This window comes from Trichechus manatus, unplaced genomic scaffold (genome assembly GCF_000243295.1).
Source record: "Trichechus manatus latirostris isolate Lorelei unplaced genomic scaffold, TriManLat1.0 scaffold00090, whole genome shotgun sequence".
Lineage (NCBI taxonomy): Eukaryota > Metazoa > Chordata > Mammalia > Sirenia > Trichechidae > Trichechus > Trichechus manatus.
Genome location: NW_004444026.1, coordinates 182294 through 202475, shown reverse-complemented (window position 1 = coordinate 202475; position 20182 = coordinate 182294). Strand labels below are relative to the sequence as shown.

The following is a 20182-nucleotide window of genomic DNA, read 5'->3' as shown; positions in this document are numbered from 1 at the left end:
CTTCTAGAAAACAACATAGGAGGTGTTGGTTTTGGAGATGAGCCTTTGTTTGTTTGTTTTGTTTTTTACATACAACAGTAGAAGCATGACCCATGAAAGAAAAAAAAGAGAAATTGGACTTTATCCAAATTAAAACTGTTTCCTCTGCGAAAGACACTGTTAAGAGTATATGAAATGACAGGACTGAAAAGACAAGACACATACCTGAAGAAAATATTTGCAATTTGCAAATGTGATAAAGGACTTATACGCAGACTATGCAAAGAACTCATAAAAAATCAACAATAAGAAAACAAACAGCCCAAGTGAAAAAACAGGCACAAGATCCGGACACTTCAAATGAGATATACTGATGCAAATAATCACAAGAAAGATTCTCAACGTTAATATTCATTGGGGAAATGCAAATTAAAACATCAATGAGATGATATTCATTGTTGTTAGAATAGTTATAATTCAAAAAGCTGACAATCCCGAATACTATACAAACAAAAACTCCCCTTTGTTGCTGGTTAGAATGCATGGTACAGTCACTTTAGAAGACAGGCAGTTCGTATAGAGTTAAACCTAACCTTACCATGTGTCTTAGGTTGGGTTCTCTAGAGAAGGAAAACCAGTAAAGCATCTATACATATATATACAGAGAGAGAAAGATATATATCAAGGAAGGCTTGTGTGGTTGTGTTGTTGTTGTTAGGTGCCATGGAGTTGGTTCCAACTCATAGTGACCCCATGCACCACAGAATGAAACACTGACCAGTCCTGCACCATGCTCACAATCCTTGTTATGCTTGATTGAGCCCATTGTTGCAGCCATGTGGCTGTAGAGGCTGGAAAGTCCCAAATCCTTGGGTCAGGCTGCAGGCTTTTCCTGACTTATGTAGCTGCAGGGGCTGGCGAACACAAGATTCGGACTGCAAAGGCTGATGAATCCCAACATCAGCAGGTACGCTGCTAGCTCAAGTCCCAAGAACCAAAGGTCAGATGAACAGCAGCCAGCTGCAGGATCCAGAGCAAGCAAAAGCCAGCAAGCCTTGACAGAAAGTCCACTTATATTGGATGCAGATCAAACCTCAAACGAAACTCCCTTTCAACTGATTGGCTACTCACAGCAGATCCCATCATGGAGGTGATCACATGATATCAGATCTCATCATGGAGTTGATTATATGACTGTCAAACTACATCATAACTGCCAAACCACTGAGATTCATGAGCTAGCCAAGGTGACACACAACCTTAACCATCACACCATGCAACTCAGCATCTGTGCTTCTTGGTATTTACCTGAGTTGAAAACTCATGTCCATATAAAAACATGTATGTGGATGTTTGTAGAGGCTTTATTTATAATCATCCAAAACTGGAAGCAACCATAATTTTCTTCAAGACATAAGTAAATAAATAAAATGTGGTATATCCCTCCATAGAATACTCTTCAGTGATAAAAGTAACAAGCTATTAATTCACATAGCAACATAGACGAATCTTAAATGCATTTTGCTAAGTAAAAGAAGCCATGTTAAAAGGGTATCAAATGTATGATTACATTCATGTGACAGTCCAGAAAAGCCAAAACTAAGGAGTGAAAAACAGATAGAGGTTTCCAGGAATTTAGGGAAGTGGGTATTTAATCAGGGGAATCACAGGAGATTTTTTAATGTTGTGGAACTAATCTTACGGTATTGGGATGGTGGATACATGACTGTTTTTGTTTGTCAAAATCCATAGAACCTTAGTGAACAGAGAGAGTACACCTTAATGGAGGCAAAAAAGAAGGAAAAAAGAAAAAATCAGCAAGGAGTTTGGGGATCCCAGGAAGGAATGCAACCTGATAAAAGAATCCAACTCTATTAGAAATGTATAACATAACTTCACGAAGGGTTTAAGAAAAATAATTTCTGACTTAAATCCATTAGAAAATCCACATTTTGATTAGAAACATTAGGTCTGAAGACGAAAGAAACTGTACATAAATACTGTACTCTAGTTAAGGTTGTATCTCATGGGATATGGGTTAACAATTCTAAAACTACTGAACATGTATACTCAGATTGAATAAATAAGTAAATGGATGGTTGATGGTGACAGCCAGATTTCTCACCAATGCATAGCATAGTTACGAACAGTCAAGGGGAGAAGACTAGAATCAGCTATGTGCTATTGAACTGAAATTGGAGACATCAGTATGAACTCATGTTTAGCTTAGCATAGATACGGATGAGTGGGGACAAATTATTGTAGATGTGTGTATACATGTATGTGTTAGTATACTTACATATATTTCATATATCTTTCTACTGTGAGAGTCTAGATGCAATGGCACCTCAGTAGCAAGGAACACACACAGTATCTAGATATTGGTTTCTAATACTATTCTCCAGTAAAAGAAACCAAGAACCTTTAAGAAGTGGTTAATTCTCGGGCTGTGGCAAGCAATATACATAATGAGTCTGGAGTATCTTATAGTACCAGAGAGTAAAGAATTGTTCAAAAAACAGAACATATGGCATTTGTTTGTTGATTGTCCTTTACAGATTAAAGTATGAAAAGAGAGAAATAAACTTACAGTTATTTCCAAGTTTATAGGAAAAATCTGACAAACACCTTCTCATCCAGGTGATCAAGGTTAACATCAATAGTGATAAACCCTGTTGGTAGCATCTTTGAAATGATATGATAAGAATGGCATTTTATCTGTATGGTCTTTCTTCCTAAAACGCATAGTCCAGTCCAACTAAGAAACATCAAGTAATCCTGAATTGAGAGATATTATACAAAATATATGACCAGTATGCCTCAAAATTGTCAAGGTCATCAAAACAAGGAATTTCTCAAATTCATAGACCAGACGAGGTTAAGGAGATACAATGACTAAACGTAGTCCAGTATCGGCTGGGATCCTGGAACCAAAAAGATATTAGGGAAAAACTAGTGAAATACAGTAAAGTGTGCGTTACTAGCTTACTTACTGCAATAGCTTAGTTAATAGCTTAGTTACTGTACCAATGTTATTTTCTTAGTTGTGACAGATGTACAAATGTAGTAATGTAAGACGTTAGCTATAGGGAACCTGGGTGAGGGATATATAGAAACTCTCTATATGATCTTTACTATATTTTTCTGTAAATCTAATACTACTGTAAATAAAAAAATAATAAAAAAGAAAATAAAGTATGAAAAAACTACTATGCAATCAATAAGAGAATTGGAGTAGCTCTAGTAACATCAGACAAAATAGATATTAAGAAAAAAGAAATGCTATTGGAGACAAAGGGAGGTATTTTATGATTATGAAAGGGTGAATTCATCAGGAATGGAGCCATGGCAGTATAATGGTTAAGAGCTTGGCTGCTAACCAAAAGGTCAGGAGTTCAAATCTACCAGCTGCTTCTTGGAAACTCGTATAGGGTTTCTATTAGTCAGAATCGGCTCGTCTCGGCAATGGGTTTGTTTTCGGGTTTTTCATCAGGAATGTATAACAATTACATGAATATGTGCAACTAAAGACAAAGCCTCTAAGCACATAGGGAAAAGTGAGAGAATTGAAGGGGAAAATAGGCAATTCAATAATAATCAACAGAAGTTTTAATACACCACTCTCAAAAGTTGATAGAACAATTAGAAAATCAGAAAGAGTACAGATGACTTAAGTGACACTATAAACTACCTAGAACTAATTGGCATCTATAGAACATTCCAATCAACAACAACAGAATACACATTCCTTTCAAGCACCAACAACAGAATATACATTACTTTCAAGCACGTTTGGAACACTCTTCATGTTAGATCTTATCTTAGGATAGTAAAAACAAACAAATGAACAAAAAAACCCTCAATAAATTTTAAATGATTTTAAATTAACAAGAATCAAAATCATATAAAGTATGTTCTATGACCATAGCTAAATTAAATTGAAAGCCAACAACAACAACAAAAAAATATATATATATATATGCCTATATCAGAAGAAGATAGGTATCAAAATAAACATCTTAGCATTGACCTCAAGAAATGAGAAAAAGAAGAGCAAACTAATTCCAAAGCAAGTAAAAGAGAGGAGATAATAAGCAGGAGAATAGAAATCAATGAAACAGAAAACCGAATAACACTAGAGATAAAGAAAAATCTATGAAGCAAGTAAAAAAAAAGGATCTTTCAAAAGATCAACAAAATCAACATTTTAATTAGACTAACCAAGAAAAAAGAGAGAAGACACAAAACGAACAAAGTCAGGAAAGAAAGATGAGACTTGATTACTGACCTTAGAGAGATTAAAAGGGTTACAAGGAATACTACGAACAAACTAAACCAAAAAATGAGACAATTTTGATGAAATGGACAAATTCCTAAAACATACAACTTTCTAAAACTGACTTAAGAAGGTTAATAACAAGACATTGACATAATAATTAAAACTTTTCCCATAAAGAAAAGCCTAGAACCAGATAGTTTTCTGGTAATATCTTATGTCTTAATTTTTTGCACATATGCAGGTGTCCACTTTGGAAATTTTTAAAAATTGTGCATACATGTATTTTATGCTTTTTTGTATGTTTCCTATAATTTACACAGCGACAACTTCAAGGTTTCAATTTAAGTTACCACTTATTATCTCATTATGTGAAGAAAGATCATTTGATATTTTTTTTTAACTTATTCTTGGTTATACATGTTAAAAGAATGCATGATACTTAAGATTATCAGTTTTCTAACTATTGTGTAAATTTCAGTAGGAATCTAGAGGATATTCATGTATAGGTAAACACACACACACATTAGTAAATCAATATATATAAAGAACTCCTACAAAATGAAAAATTTAAACAGAGGAAAAAAGCTTAAATAGTATGGACCAAACATTTCTTTGTAGCAAAATCAAAATGGCCAAGATGAAAATGAAAAGACCTTTAGCCTAATAGTTATTAGAAATAATACAAGTAACATAAAAATTAGGTACAATTGCCCACTTCCTCCCCTCCCCTCATACACACACACACACACACACACACACACACACACACACACACACATACAGTCAAATTGGATCCTTACCTGTTGTGAAATCTTGGGCTTAGATTTGAGTTGAAGTTGAACTGATCTCCTAGGAAATTTTACATGATCACCTCTCATTTCCAGACCATGACTAAGCCAAACACATTACTTAGGCTCTTCCCAGTATCCTTCCTTAACTCTGGAAGCCTGGCTAGAACTTTCCTTGTTTTTTGATGTCTACTATGCTACCCTCTAGAATGCCTCAAGCTTTCAAGTAATATAAAATATTCTTAGTATGTTCTTTTGTTAAATTCACTGGCTAATTTTAGGTGGTGAATTTCCATGGAAGAACAGAATTAAAAGTGACCTAGATCATCATATTTTATAAGAAGATCCAATATTTTGGTTATTAATTTTACAAACTTCACTTAAATGAAAGACTGTGTGTGTCATGAAGAGAAAAAGGGCGTAATCAAAGAGGCCATCCAAGAAATAGATATTCTTAAAAAGCTATTTTTAAAAACTAATAAAGAAATTTACCAAAGGAAAAAACACATAATCCAACTCTGTTGTTAGGTGCCACTGAGTCCACCTCTATCTTGCATTAAATATTCACTCAAGGCAGAGGTGATGATATTCCAGAGACAAAATTTTGTTACCTATAGCATTAGGCAACAAGAGATTGGTTAATTCAATGGCTGGAAATAGGACTTTGACAAGGATCAAGCCTAGGTTGTCACCCCCAAGGAATCCCCAGTGAAGTCATGCAGCAGGACAGATGGTCTTATGCTAGCAACATCCTAAGCCTGCTGAGCTTTAAAGCCTTTAATGAAATTACTTGAGAAGATATTATTTTTTCACTAACTCCAAGGAAATGTTACTTGGGGAGTAAACAAAGATGACACACAGGAACCAAATCAAAATCAAATCGAGACTATATCTGCAAAGAGTGTCACTGTACCAAAAATAATTGGTTGACATTCAACCATTTCAGGAGGTAGCATATGATCAGGAAATAACATTTCATTGGGCAAATCTGCTGCAAAAAGACCTCTTTAAAGTTTTAAAAAGCAAAAAAGTCACTTTGATGACAAAGGTGTGCCTGATGCACACCATGGTCTATTCAATAACTTCCTATGTATGTGAAAGTTGAACAATAAAAAGAAGACTAAAAAAGAAGTAATGCATTTAAAATATGGTGTTACTGAAGAATGTGGAATATATCACGGACTACCAAAAAAACAAACAAATCAGTCTTACAAGAAATATACCAGGATGCTCCTTAGAAGCAAGGGTGCCAAGACTTTGTGGACACATGATCAGGAAAGATCAACCACTAGAAAAGGACACCATGTTTGGTAAAATAGAGGGTCAGTGAAAATAAGGGGAACTCTCAATAAGATGGATTTACACATTAGCCACAACCTTGGACTCCAACATAACAAGGATCATGAAGATGGCCAGGATTGGAATGTTTCATTCTGTTAGGCGTTAGATCTTTATGAGTCAGAGCTGACTCAAAGGCAACTAACAACAACAACAGGAATAAATATAACCAATGTTATAGCTATAAATTTACGACACTGCTCTATGATCAATACAATATAAACAAATAAATTGTATAAATTATATTTACCCCTCATACTCTGCTTCCTCTCTGTTCCATGATTTTCTCATTTCATTTCGCTTCATGACCACAATGATGAAAATTATAAAAAAGGGCAGAAAAATGTAGAAACCCAGAATAAACCAGTTCTGACGTGCACTGTAGTCTTTTTTAATAACAAATACATCTATAAATGAAACATCAAAATCAGTTGAGAATTTGCTGAGTATTTAAATAAATTTAAATTTCATTCAATTTAATCTTCGATATATAACATAATTAAAATTTTAATACATTACAGACTATTGGAGGAAAAATAAAAGGACATTTAAGCTCATAATCTAAAAACCTCAAGGATACTTTTTCATAGATTTCCTATTTGTCTTTTATGCATGATGTCCTTCTCCAGGGGCTGATTCCTCCTGATAACATGTCCAAAGTATGTAAGACAAGGTCTTGCCATCCTTGCTTCCAAGGAGCAGTCTAAGGACCATAGTTCGAAGTTGTCAATTCTTCTTTGGTCTTCCTTATTCATTGACCAGCTTTCACATGCACATGAGGTGATTGAAAACATGGCCAGGGTTAAGAGTATCTTAGTCTTCAAGGTGACGTCTTTGCTTTTTAACACTTTAAAGAGGTCTTTTTGCAGCAGATTTGACTGCTGCTTCCATGGGTGTTGATTGTGGATTCAAGTAAAATGAAATTCTTGACAATTTCAATCTTTTCTCCATTTATCATGATGTTGCTTATTGGTCCAGTTGTGAGGATGTTTGTTTTCTTTATGTTGAGATGTCATCCATACTCAAGGCTGTAGTCTTTGATCTTCATCAGTAAGTGCTTCAAGTCCTCTTCACTTTCAGCAGACAAGGTTGTGTCATCTATATAATGCAGGTTGTTAATGAGTTTTCCTCCAAACCTGATGCATCATTCTTCATATAGCCAGCTTCTTGGATTATTTACTCAGTTTACAGATTAAATAAGTATGGTCAAAGTATACCACCCTGACACACATCTTTCCTGACTTTAAACCACACGGTGTCCCCTTGTTTTGTTCGAACGACTGTCTCTTGATATATGTACAGGTTCTGCATGAGCACAATTAAGTGCTCTGGAATTCCCATTCTTCACAATGTTATCCATAATTTGTTATGATCCACACAGTTGATGTCTTTGCCTAGTCAATAAAACACAGGCAAACATCTTTCTGGTACTCTCTGCTTTCAGCCAGGATCCATCTGACATCAGCAATGATATTCCTAATTCCACGTCCTCTTCTGAATCTGGCTTGAATTTCTGGCAGTTACCTGTCGATGTACTGCTGCAGCCACTTTTGAATGATCTTCAGCCAAATTTTACTTGCATGTGATATTAATGATATTGTTTGATAATTTCCACATTCTGTTGGATCACCTTTCTTTGGAATAGTCATAAATATGGATGTCTTCCAGTCGATTGGCCAAGTAGCTGTCTTCCAAATTTCTTGGCATAGATGAGTGAGCATTTCCAGAGCTGCACTTGTTTGTTGAAACATCTCAGTTGGTATTCTGTCAATTCCTGGAGGCTTGTTTTTTGCCAACGCCTTCAGTGCAGCTTGGACATCTTCCTTCAGTACCATCAGTTTTGATCATATGCTACCTCTTGAAATGGTTGAACGTCGACCAATTCTTTTTGGTATAGTGACTCTGTGTATTCCTTCCATCTTCTTTTGATGCTTCCTGTGTCATTTAATATTTTCCCCATAGAATCCTTCAATATTGCAAATTGAGGATTGAATTTTTTCTTCAGTTCTTTCAGCTTGAGAAATGCTGAGTATGTTTTTCCCTTCGGATTTTCTAACTTTAGGTCTTTGCATATGTCACTACAATACTTTACTTTGTCTTCTCGAACCACTCTTTGAAATCTCTTGTTCAGCTCTTTTACTTCATCATTTTTTCTTTTTGCTTTAGCAACTCAACTTTCAAGAGCAAGTTTCATAGTCTCTTCTGACATCCATTTTGGTCTTTTCTTTATTTCCTGTCTTTTTAATGACCTCTTGACTTTCTTCATGTATGATGTCTTTGAGGTCATTCCACAGCTTGTCTGGTCTTTTGTCATTAGTGTTCAGCTCTTCAAATCTATTCTTGAGATGGTCTCTAAATTCAGGTGGGATATACTCAAGGTTGTACTTTGGCTCTCTTGAACTTGTTCTAGTTTTCTTCAGCTTCAACTTGAATTATGCTTTTATGCATCCAAAAACCAAAAAACTCATTGCCGTTAAGTTGATTCTGACTCATAGCAACCCTATAGGACAGAGTAGAACTGCCCCATAGGGTTTCCAAAGAGTGACTGGTGGATTCAAACTGCTGAACTTTGATTAGCATCCTGAGCTCTACATGTGTTTGATTATTATGATACTATATACATGTTTTTGAATACTGTTTACTACACTTAGCTGATGTTTAACACCAACATTTTAAAAGATAATACATTGATAGGGATTAAATTAAAAAATTTAGAAAACAACATACGATGAGAAGCACCCTTACCCCACCCATGCTAAGTCAAGCATTTTCTCTCCTTGGAGGAAAACCATCTTTAAAAGACTCATGCTTTTCCACCTAGTATTTATAATTTTGGTATATAAAGAAACTTTTAATCTCTATCTATACCTGTATCTATATCTATATATGTATACATAATACATATATGCATATGTACATGTGTGTATGTGTGTGTGTGTGTATGTCTGTGTCGCCCTTCATTGACATTCTATAAGCATGTTATGCCTTTTGGTAATTTCTTAGATATTTTAAAAATTGAAGTATTGCCCAGTTAAGAAAAATAGATAACACATAAATATGTTAGAAAAATAAGCAAGGAATTAGCAAAATCAATATGAATATATCATCTCTCTTGGTCTCAAAATAGACCCTGATAGAAACCAAAAAGCACCCTCAGAACTTTCCTAAACATCGCTCTCCTTCCAAGGTCACCACTATCCTGATTTCTGCAGTTATTACTTATTAGCACCTTTTTACTTGTTAACTGCAATGTGGTCTCCTAGTTATCTTGTGCTGCTATAACAGAAATACTGTAAGTGGGTGGCTTTAACAAATAGAAATTTATTTTCTCACAGTTTAGGAGGCTAGAAGACCCAATTCAGGATGCTGGCTCTAGGGGAAGGCTTTTTCTCTTTGTCAGCCTTGAGGAATGTCCTTGTCTCTTCTGACCTTCTGCTCCTGGGAAATCTTCATGTGTCTTGACTTCTCTCTTCCCCCATCTGTGCTTCTTTCCCTTGCTTGTTTAACGTCTCATACCTCAAAAGAGATTGACTCAAAACACACCTACACTAATCCTGCCTCATTAACGTAACAAAGACAATCTATTCCCAAATGGAATTATACCCAGAGGCATAGAGATTAGGATTTATGACACATATTTTGGGGGGACAAGATTCGATCCATAAGATGTGCATGTCATAATCGTACAGCTCAAAGAATTTTCTAAATTAAATGCACTTATGTAACCAGCATCAAAACCAGGAAATGTAATATTACCAGAATCTTAGAAGCCCCCAATTTCTTTTCATCCCAAGGATAATTGCGACTTTGGCCACTAAGATCATTTTTGAGAGATTTTGAACTATATAATATAACTATACTGTATGTACTCTTTTTCTATCTGACTTCTCTTGCTCAGTATTACTGCATATTGAGATTTTCCATATTACTGCTTATTCTCGTTGTTTATTATTATTTATTCTCATTGGTGTATACTCTATATAAAATTACAAAGTCATTTATAGATTCTATTGATTATGAGCATTTGGGTATACAATTTTTAGTATTATGAATAGGGCTGCTGTGAATATTCTACTGCGTGTTTTTGGTCAACATGTTGTTCTTGGGTAACGTGGAGTCGGTTTCAACTCATAGCAAGCCTATGCACAACAGAATGCCTTTCTCACAATCATTGCTGTTTGAGCCCATGGTTGCTGCCACTGTGCCAATCCAACTCATTAAGGTTCTTCCTCTTTTTTGCTGACCCTCTATTTTACCAAGCATGATGTTCTTCTCCAGGGACTGTTCCCTCCCGATAACATGTCCAAAGTACGTGAGACAAAGTCTCGCCATCCTCGCTCCTAAGGAGCATTCTGAGTACTTCTTCCAAGATAGATTCATTCATTCTTCTGGCAGTCCATAGTATATTTAATATTCTTTGCCAACACCATAATTCATATATATGCATATACCTCAGATACATGCCCCAAGAGTAGCAATGCTTGTTCATAGCGTATGGCTATATCCAACATTAGTAAATATTCCCAAAGGGTTTTCCAAAGTGTTTGTAGCTATCATATTCCCACTAGCAGTGGGTGAGAGTCCTGATTGCTGCATATCTTTGGTATTTCCCTCTTTTTTATTATAGTTTTTCTTTACACACAATGTAACACAAACATTTTAACTATGCAATTGGATTACATTTGCCAAATGCCCTATGAGCAACCATTTTTAAGATTTTTGTTTTGACTTCTTATGGTGGTTTTCTCCACTTAATGTAAAATGCTTATACTTTTTTATTTGGTAAATGAATAAAATTTGCTTATTATTACCTGAGATTTTGCAACAAACTATTATGAATATCTTCTTTATACATTATTTTTTAGAATTTTTAGAATTACATTAACTGCTTTATTAAGGTATGATTGACATATAATAAACTGCCCATATTGAAGGCGTACAATTTGATAGGTTTCATCATATGTATATACCCATGAAACTATCACCACAATCAAAATAATGAATATATCACCCGCCACAAAGTTTGCCCTTGCTCCCTCCGATCCAGCCATGCTGTCACTTCCCCACACAGGCAATCACTGATCTATGTTCTGTCATTATAAATTACTTTGAATTTCCTAGAGTTTTATGTAAGTAAAATCATAAGATATGTACTTATTTTACTCTGACTTCTTTCACTCAGTTTCAATTTTGAGATTGATCCATGCTGGTGCATGTAATAATAATTTGTTCTTTTTTATCATTCAACAGTATTCTACTGTATGGATATACCAGTTTTTTTAGACATCACCTGTTGATTTATATTGGGTTGTTTCCAGATTTTAGCTACAAATAGCCTGTAATACTTGCCTGCATTTATAGGGATAAGGGAAAATATAAACATGTACTCCATCATTCAAAAAACTATTATTTCATAATAAATATATATACTAATATTTTGTTATTATGTTTTACAAATTTTATTAAGAATAACTACTTTATTCTACAGTTGGTAGAATAACAACCTACAAAACTTCCAATAATGTGGAACACAAATTACTTGTGTATTCATTCTTCTTCTACATTTGACTGTTTTAATTTATATTATGACATCTATTGAAAATCTAACTTATTTAACTAAGTTTATTAAATCTGAGTGTCTCAGAAAATCTTATTAAAAATGTGGTATAACATTATTTTAAATAAAGCCACTATTAAAGATAACTGAATTACTCAGGAGATCTTGAAAGACTTGACTCAGCAGTATATTTCTTTTATTACTTTCATACAAAACAGTATTCTATTTTGATTCAAAAGTTTTATTTCTACTCACCAGATTTCTGAACATTTCCATCATCAATACTGCCCCCTGGTGAACCAATCTGGAATTCACAATCTGGAGGCCTATACCCAGGAAAGCATTGACAATTACCAAAATTATTACATATCTGAAACAGAAAATTATATAATCACCATCAGAATATTATTATTTCTATCAAATTTTATCTTAGTCTTTATATAGGATATAAATACACAAATTCCATAGTATAAAATTACTATTTTTCTTAAAATTATTAAGTCTATATAATATGGGAAGTAGGTTAGAAAAAGGAGTGAAAATTTTGATGACAAAAAGTGTGAGTGACAAAATCACTACCTATGTGAAAGTGTGTTTCTGGCCTCTATACACTGATGGTTTTGATCAATTCTTTGTCATCCCTGGTCATCTTTCTAAATCTAGGATTCAATAAAGTTATGGCCATCACATTCACATTATTAGTGTGTGTCTTAGTCATCTAGTGCTGCTATAACAGAAATACCACAAGTGGATGGCTTTAACAAAGAGAATTTTATTCTCTCACAGACTAGTAGGCTAGAAGTCCAAATTCAGGGTGCCAGTTTCAGGGGAAGGCTTTCTCTCTCTGTTAGCTCTGGGGAAAGGTCTTTGTCATCAATATTCCCCTAGTCTAGGAACTTCTCGGCTCAGGGACCCCAGGTCCAAAGGTTATGCTATGCTCTTGGTGCTGCTTTCTTGGTGGTAGGAGGTCCCTCATCTCTCTGCTTGCTTCTCTCTTTTATATTTCAAAAGAGATTGACTCAAAATACAACCTAATCTTGTAGATTGAGTCTTGCCTCATTAACATACCTGTTTCTAATCCTGCCTCATTAGCATCATAGAGGTAGGGTATATAACACATAGGAAAATCACATCAAATGACAAAATGGTGGACAATCACACAATACTGGGAATCATGGCCTAGTCAAGTTTACACACCTTTTGGGGGGAAACAATTCAATCCATAACAGAGTGGATTTAGAATTTTTCACAAATATTCTCTCATTTAGTTATTTTGAAAATACTTGCTGTCACTACTTCCACATCTCCTGTTTATGCACTTTATTTTCTATACAAAGTATTTTGATAAAATAATTGTCAACTGACTTGGCCATTTTAATTTCTTATCCTAGTTCCTTTTCAACGTTTGATATTACTGATCAATTATTGATATATAATGTTGTAATGAGTGACTGCATTTTCCAAAATAAAACAACATACGTGCAAAAGTAAATATTGAAAAAGACAATAAAATAAAACTTTATAAGCTTGCTTTTCTAACTGTTTGCCTTCTGGAGTGTTTCCATTTTATTTGTTCTTTTACAAATATAGGCAAATACAAACAAAAATACAGGAAAAATTGACATATCAGAATTCATAATAATTTGCCAGACACATAATTGTTATGAACCTAAATTCTGAAGTAATAAAAATAAGATACATCAGACACATATAAATTTTAGACAATATATTTGAAAACATGGATAGAATGAGCAAATTATTAAAGAACATACAAATGAGCAACTTGAGGCAGAAGCAATGTTAACTTTAACGGGCCAGTAACTAGTAGAAAACATAGAAAAGAGCAAATTATTTAAATTCTATAAGAAGAGCAGGTACATATTTATTGGCAATTTTGACAAACTTTTTGGATGCAAATATTTCTACATCTTTTAACCTTGTCAAGGTTATAGAAAGAAAAAATAGACTATTTCCCAAATCGCTCTATAACAGCTGTCCTCAAACTTTTTCAAGTCACATTACACTCATAAATCAATAACACTGGTAATATTTGTAATATCCCAAAGGGATAAATGGAAAAGTATTGAGGGAGGCTATTTTTAATGAATTTTCTTTAGAGTTGGTAATTGTGTGAAGAAAAAACAAATTGTAAAGTATTGGGAAAGATACTAAACATTAAATTTGCATAAACTTCTAAATATAATTTTCCTAATTATTCAATGAGAAAATTTCTTTGTGAACATAATTATTTCTATTAGATTTTATGTTTGGTTGGTCACATGCCTTCCCTGATTTGGAAATACTAATGATAATCTCCGTAAAATTTTGAAATTTTCTAAAGACAAGAATGCTGGTTTATACAGTTAAGCAATTAAAAAATGAAAGCACTATACATGCATTTACAATTTATGACAATTGAGATCATATTTCAAATCAGTAGATATCTTTTTCATCTATTGATAAATTTAATGCTGAAATTTTAGTACAATAATGAAATTTTCAAAAATTTAGATTAATTTTTTAATGCCAAGTGTTTCCAAAAAATACATTTCCATAATGACCAACGATTTTGCACATCTTTCCGTGTGCTCGTTGGTCATTTGTGTATATTCTTTTCAAAAAAATGTCTATTTTACTCTGCTGCCCATTTATTAATTTTTTAATTTTTTTTTGTTGAGTTGTAGACTTTTTTTATATTCGAGGTATAAAACCCTTACCATATATATTATTTGCAAATATTTTCTCCCCTTCTTTAGTTTGCTAATTCACGTTCTTCGTAATATCGTTTGATGTACCAAAGATTTAATTAGTATGAAGTCCTTTTTTTAATTTTGTTGCTTGTACTTTTGGTGTCAAATCTAAGAATCCATTGTTGCCAAATCCAAGGTCAAATATAATACAACAATGGGGATAAATATACTAAAATTACATATAACAACATGTGTGAGTCTCATACACATAATGTTTATGTTAAGACAATCTTACAATTCTATACATAGAAAGTTTATAATTTGGAAATAAAAAACAAAACAAAAAACTATAGTGTTTGAAATCAGGATAGCGGTTATCCTTTAGAGATATTATAATTAAAAGAGGCCTAATCTAAGTGGGGAAACCCTGGTGGTGTAGTGGTTAAGAGTTCGGCTGCTAACCAAAAGGTTGGCAGTTCAAAACCACCATGTACTCCTTGGAAACCATGTGGGGCAGTTCTCCTCTGTCCTATAAGGTCACTATGAGTCGGAATCAACTCAAAGGCAACGGGTTTTGTTTTGTTTTGTTTTGTTTTTGAAGCTTAGTGGGCTTCTGGGCCACTGGCAATGTACTATTCCTTGATACATGTTTTGGATATGTAGTTACGCATTCTCTGTAAACATTAACCCAGTTTTACACTTACCATTTGTTTAATTTATTCTGTGTGTCTTATACATTAATAAAATGTTCACCATAAAATGTCATTATCAATGTTAGGTAAGAAAAAGAAGTCAACGTTATCGCAGATTCTGACACTAGAAATAATATAAAACATTAAATAATTTGCAAATTTTAAAAATTTAGATGAAATAGACATGTTGTTGGAAAACTTCAAATGAGGAAACTGACACAAGAATAAACAGAAGTCATGAATAGTTAGGCTATTATTGAAAAGCTGTATCTGTAATTATGTGTCTTCTCCCAAAGGAAATAGATCAAAATGGTTTATACAATAAATTTGACCTGATATTAAAAAAAAAAACTTAACACCAATATCGAAAACATATTGCAGATAATGAAGCAGTACCACCAAAATTTATTTTATGATACTAAATCAAAGACATTCAGTATAAAATATAAAGCTTATAGTCAATCTGATTCACAAAATAGAAACAATAATATCAAACAAAATATTTAAAAATTGAATCAAACAATATATCATCATTGGTTTTATTCTAGGAACTTAAGGCTGGTTGAATGTTATAAAATCAATAAGCTTACTTGCATCATTAACAGATTAAATTTTAAGAAATGAAAATATAATGTAAATGTAGCAATAAATTTGTATTGCTAGATTAAAATACATAAGTGACTGAGAAGAAATACAATGTTTGGTGTAAGGACGCATTTCCTATTAGAAACTTATCTGTTAAGAGCAATCAAATATAGAACTTTTTTTTTAGGTATACTCTCTGGTAAAATATTATGTACCCATAAATCACATACATTAAAACTATGAGGGAGAACAAAATAGATTCATCATCTGGTAAGAAAAATATACATTTGTAAGTAAAAAATGTGTATTTTTCATTTAAACATGGTTAATTCATAAATTGTGGATGTTCACATTAAATTCAACACGCATATAGTAGAATTCACTTATAAATGTTCGAATTAGCTTAGCTGATATTCTTTAGACTAATCAGCTAGTTCTAGGCAAGGTCAGGGTAAAAGTAACATAGACTTTCAATTCTCCCAAACAGGATAAATGTTCACCTTCAATTATCCACAGCAATAATATGCGATTTAGAACTATGAAAAATAAGTTACTTACCCCATTCCCTTTGCATTTTGTAGTGGCATTGCAGTTATATCCCATTAAACTGGCTTCTTTGCAGGTTTTATTTAAACAATACTAAATTAAAACAAATATAATATTTCACAAACATTAAAAAAGTAGAGATAATATGAGAAACACCTTAATTATTTGTTCTATATGCATAAGAGATGTATATATACATATGTCATGGATTGAATTGTGTCCTCCAAAAATATCTGTCAACTTGGCTGGGTCATGATTCCCAGTACTGTATAATTGTGTACCATTTTGTAATCTGATGTGATTTCCTTATGTGTTGTAAATTCAATCACTATGATTTAATAAGATGGATTAGCAGCAGTTATACTGATGAAGTATACAAGACTGGATAGTGTCTTAAGCCAATCTCTTTTGAGATATAAAAGAGAGAAGCGAGCAGAGACACATGGGCACATGGGAACCTCATACCACCAAGAAAGCAGTGCTGGGAGCAGGGCACGTCCTTTGGACCTGAGGTTCCTGCACAGAGAAGCTCCCAGACCAAAGGAAGACTGATGCATCACAATGACCTTCCTCTAGAGCTGACAGAGAGAGAAAGACTTCTCCTGGAGCTGACACCCTGAATTTGGACTTGTAGCCTACTGGACTGTGAGAAAATAAACTCCTCATTGTTAAAGCCATCTGCTTGTGGTATCTCTGTTACAGCAGCACTAGATGACTAAGACAACATATTTCACTCATCATAATATTTTCAAGGTTTATCCATGTTGTGGCATGTATCAGGACTTAATTTATCGTTATGGCTGAGTAACATTCCATTGTATGTATATACCACATTTTGTTTATCCATTCATATGTGCTTTCGGGCCATAGAAAAGTTGGAAAGCCTTCGAACTCATTATGATATTAAAACTTTTCATCAAGTAAAAAACTATGATAATAGCATCCGTCAATGAGTTAGTTACCTAATGCTGCTGTAACAAAAGTTACCACAAGTGGGTGGAATTAAAGAACGGAAATTTACTTTTTCACAGTTCAGGAGACTAGAAGTCCAAATTCAGGGTGTGGCTCTAGGGAGAGATCCTTCCTTGTCAGTAGTCCTGAAAGTTCCTTGGTGTTCCCTGGTCTTTCTTCATATTTCTTAACATTTGTCTTTCCCCTGTGTGTGTGTCTGTGTCTATTCTCCTGTTTTTATAACTCAGAACGGATTAGGTTTAGGACCCACCTTATACTGCTATGACACCGTTAACATACCAAAAGAAAAATCTTATTTACAAACAGGATCACACCCACAGGAATGGGAGCCAGAATTTTAATATGTATTTTTGGGGGACATAATTAAATCCACAACATTCCACATTTTGCCACCCTCAAAAAAAATTCGTTGCCTTTCTCATGTACAAAATACATTCACCCTATCACGATCAGCATAGAAACAAATAGTTTAACTAAAACGAAATTACTGTGTGTTATCAAAATGGTACATCATACAAAAACAAGAATTTTTTTATTCTGAGAATACAAGGATGTTTGAACTTCAGGTTGTCTATGAATATCTTTCATTATATTAATATAGTAAAGAAGAAAAATTGGAAACCTACCAAAATGTATCTAATTTAAAAAAATCACACTTTTTCTTGACATACATTCTTAGAGAATAGGAATAAAAAGGAATTTTCTAAATCGATTAATATTTATCTGTGAGAAAACTAATATGAAAATCAGACATCAGGTGAAATAACGCTAACATTAACAACAGAGTTAGGAAAAAGGCAAAGATATGTACTATCATTGCTCTTACCCTGAATTCTATTTGAGCACTCTAGATAGCTGTACTAAGACTAAAACAAACAAAAATAGAAAGTAAAATTATTGAAAGAGGGAAAAAAAAAGGTTGCATCACTAGAAAACCTAAGAGAAGCAACAGAAAAAACATCGAAACTGATTTTAAAAAGTTGTTAGCATGAGATGATCAACAACACAACACACAAGACACACATCTACACATACAGCAAGACAGAGAAATGATAGCTTTAACTGTACATCTGATACAACCAATTTGACAATGTAATGGGAAAACATCCCATTAATATCTTCAACAAAACATTACATAGGAATAGAACTAAGAATCAATTATTGAACAGGTTTTATTATTCGATAGCATAAAGGAGGAACTGATCAAAAGGAGATACATAGGTTATGGGAATATTTAATATGGCAATGATATGAAATGCATCTCATCAAATTTTCTTATAAATTAAACGTATCTACAATAAAATCATATGTATGTGTATTTATATGGAGCCCTGGTGGCGCAGTGGTTAAGAGCTATGGCTGCTAACCAAAAGATCAGCAGTTTGAATCCACCAGCTGCTCCTTGGAAACCCTTTGGGGCAGTTCTACTCTGTCCTATAAGGTCGCTACGTGTCAGAATCGACTCAATGGCAACGTGTAGTTACATATATAAAAGCCTTTCCACATCTCAGTTTGTCCAAACACTGGCTGAAAAAAGCTCCACACCCTGGAATTACCACTGACTCTCCCTGATGCTTGCTGGGAGGCTGTGAAGTCACCGTGTCAGATCTGAGAATTACTGTCCCTTGAATCTGGGGCTCCATACTGCTGGATGACTGACCAAAAGGATTTCACAAAAGGTCCATTTTCCTTTGTCTGTTGTAAAGCCACAATCAAATAGTCTCAGATTCAGTTGTCTTCAGTAACTTCCCTCACCCTTTCTTCTATATAGTTTTTCAAGCCTGAAAACTTTTGGTCTACCTTTGAACAATTGGAAGTTGTTCTAAAAACTGAGCAGTTAAAAGTAGTTTCAGGCCAAGTGCATCGTCATTTGGCAATAAGATCCCTTACAAACTTAGTAAGCACATCATCCTGACTTTTAACCCAGAGAAGAAGGTTTAAAATTGTCTTTACCTACTTCTCCCTGCTTAGAACTACCGTATACCCCGTGGGCTGGAGATTTCCTTCCCCCACCGCCTCGAAGACCAGGTGGATGCACCTGAGTATGCTTCTGCCACCTCTTGCAGCACCAGCAGGGAGCAGTAGGAGTCTCCATGGTACCAGACAAACAGAGCTGACCAAAGTAGCACCAAAGTGTCTAGGAAAATTAAATTGTTATTAGAATCACGATCCACAAAACTAAGCTACTACCTGTGTACTAAACCTAAATAGAATGACTGCCTATTTAATAAAAGATTTAAGCAGGACCTGAAGTCTTCTAACATAATAAACAAATGATCTGGGATGTAATAGAAAATCACCTGTCATACCAAGAATCAGTAAAATCACAACTTGAATGAGTAAATACAATCAACTAAGGCCAAGAATGCTGAGAAAGAAAAGAGATGTTGGAATTATCTGACTAGGATTTTAAAGCTGTCATCTTAAAAAAGCTTCAAAAAACAACTACAAATACTCTTGAAACAAACAAACAAACAAACAAAAAATCTCAGCAAATAAATAGAAATTATAAAAAAAAGAATACAATGAAATTACAAAACTAAAAAGAAAACACTCACAGAAAATTTTAACTCACTGGATAGATTCAATAGTAGAGTGGAAGTTGCAGAGGATAGAATCATGAAACTTGAAGAGAGATCAGTAGAATTTACTCAGTCGGAAAAACAGGAAGAGAACAGACTGAAAATAAAAATGAAAAGAATCACAGGGGCTGTTGAGTCCATAGGGGGAAAGAAAAAAGAAAGCTAACATTCCTA

General features: G+C 33.9%; 1 protein-coding gene across 1 annotated transcript in view; it reads right to left on the bottom strand.

Moving 5' to 3' along the window:
- Positions 1-6630: 6630 nt before the first annotated feature.
- The window catches only part of ADAM18 (ADAM metallopeptidase domain 18), a 125489-nt gene continuing 111937 nt past the window's right edge, over positions 6631-20182 (bottom strand). The window contains exons 17-20 of the mRNA XM_004382137.1: positions 16467-16547; positions 12193-12311; positions 8258-8284; positions 6631-6763 (exon numbers count right to left, since the gene is read on the bottom strand). Of these exons, the coding sequence (XP_004382194.1) occupies positions 6631-6763; positions 8258-8284; positions 12193-12311; positions 16467-16547 (360 nt within the window). The remainder of the gene's footprint in view (positions 6764-8257; positions 8285-12192; positions 12312-16466; positions 16548-20182) is intronic.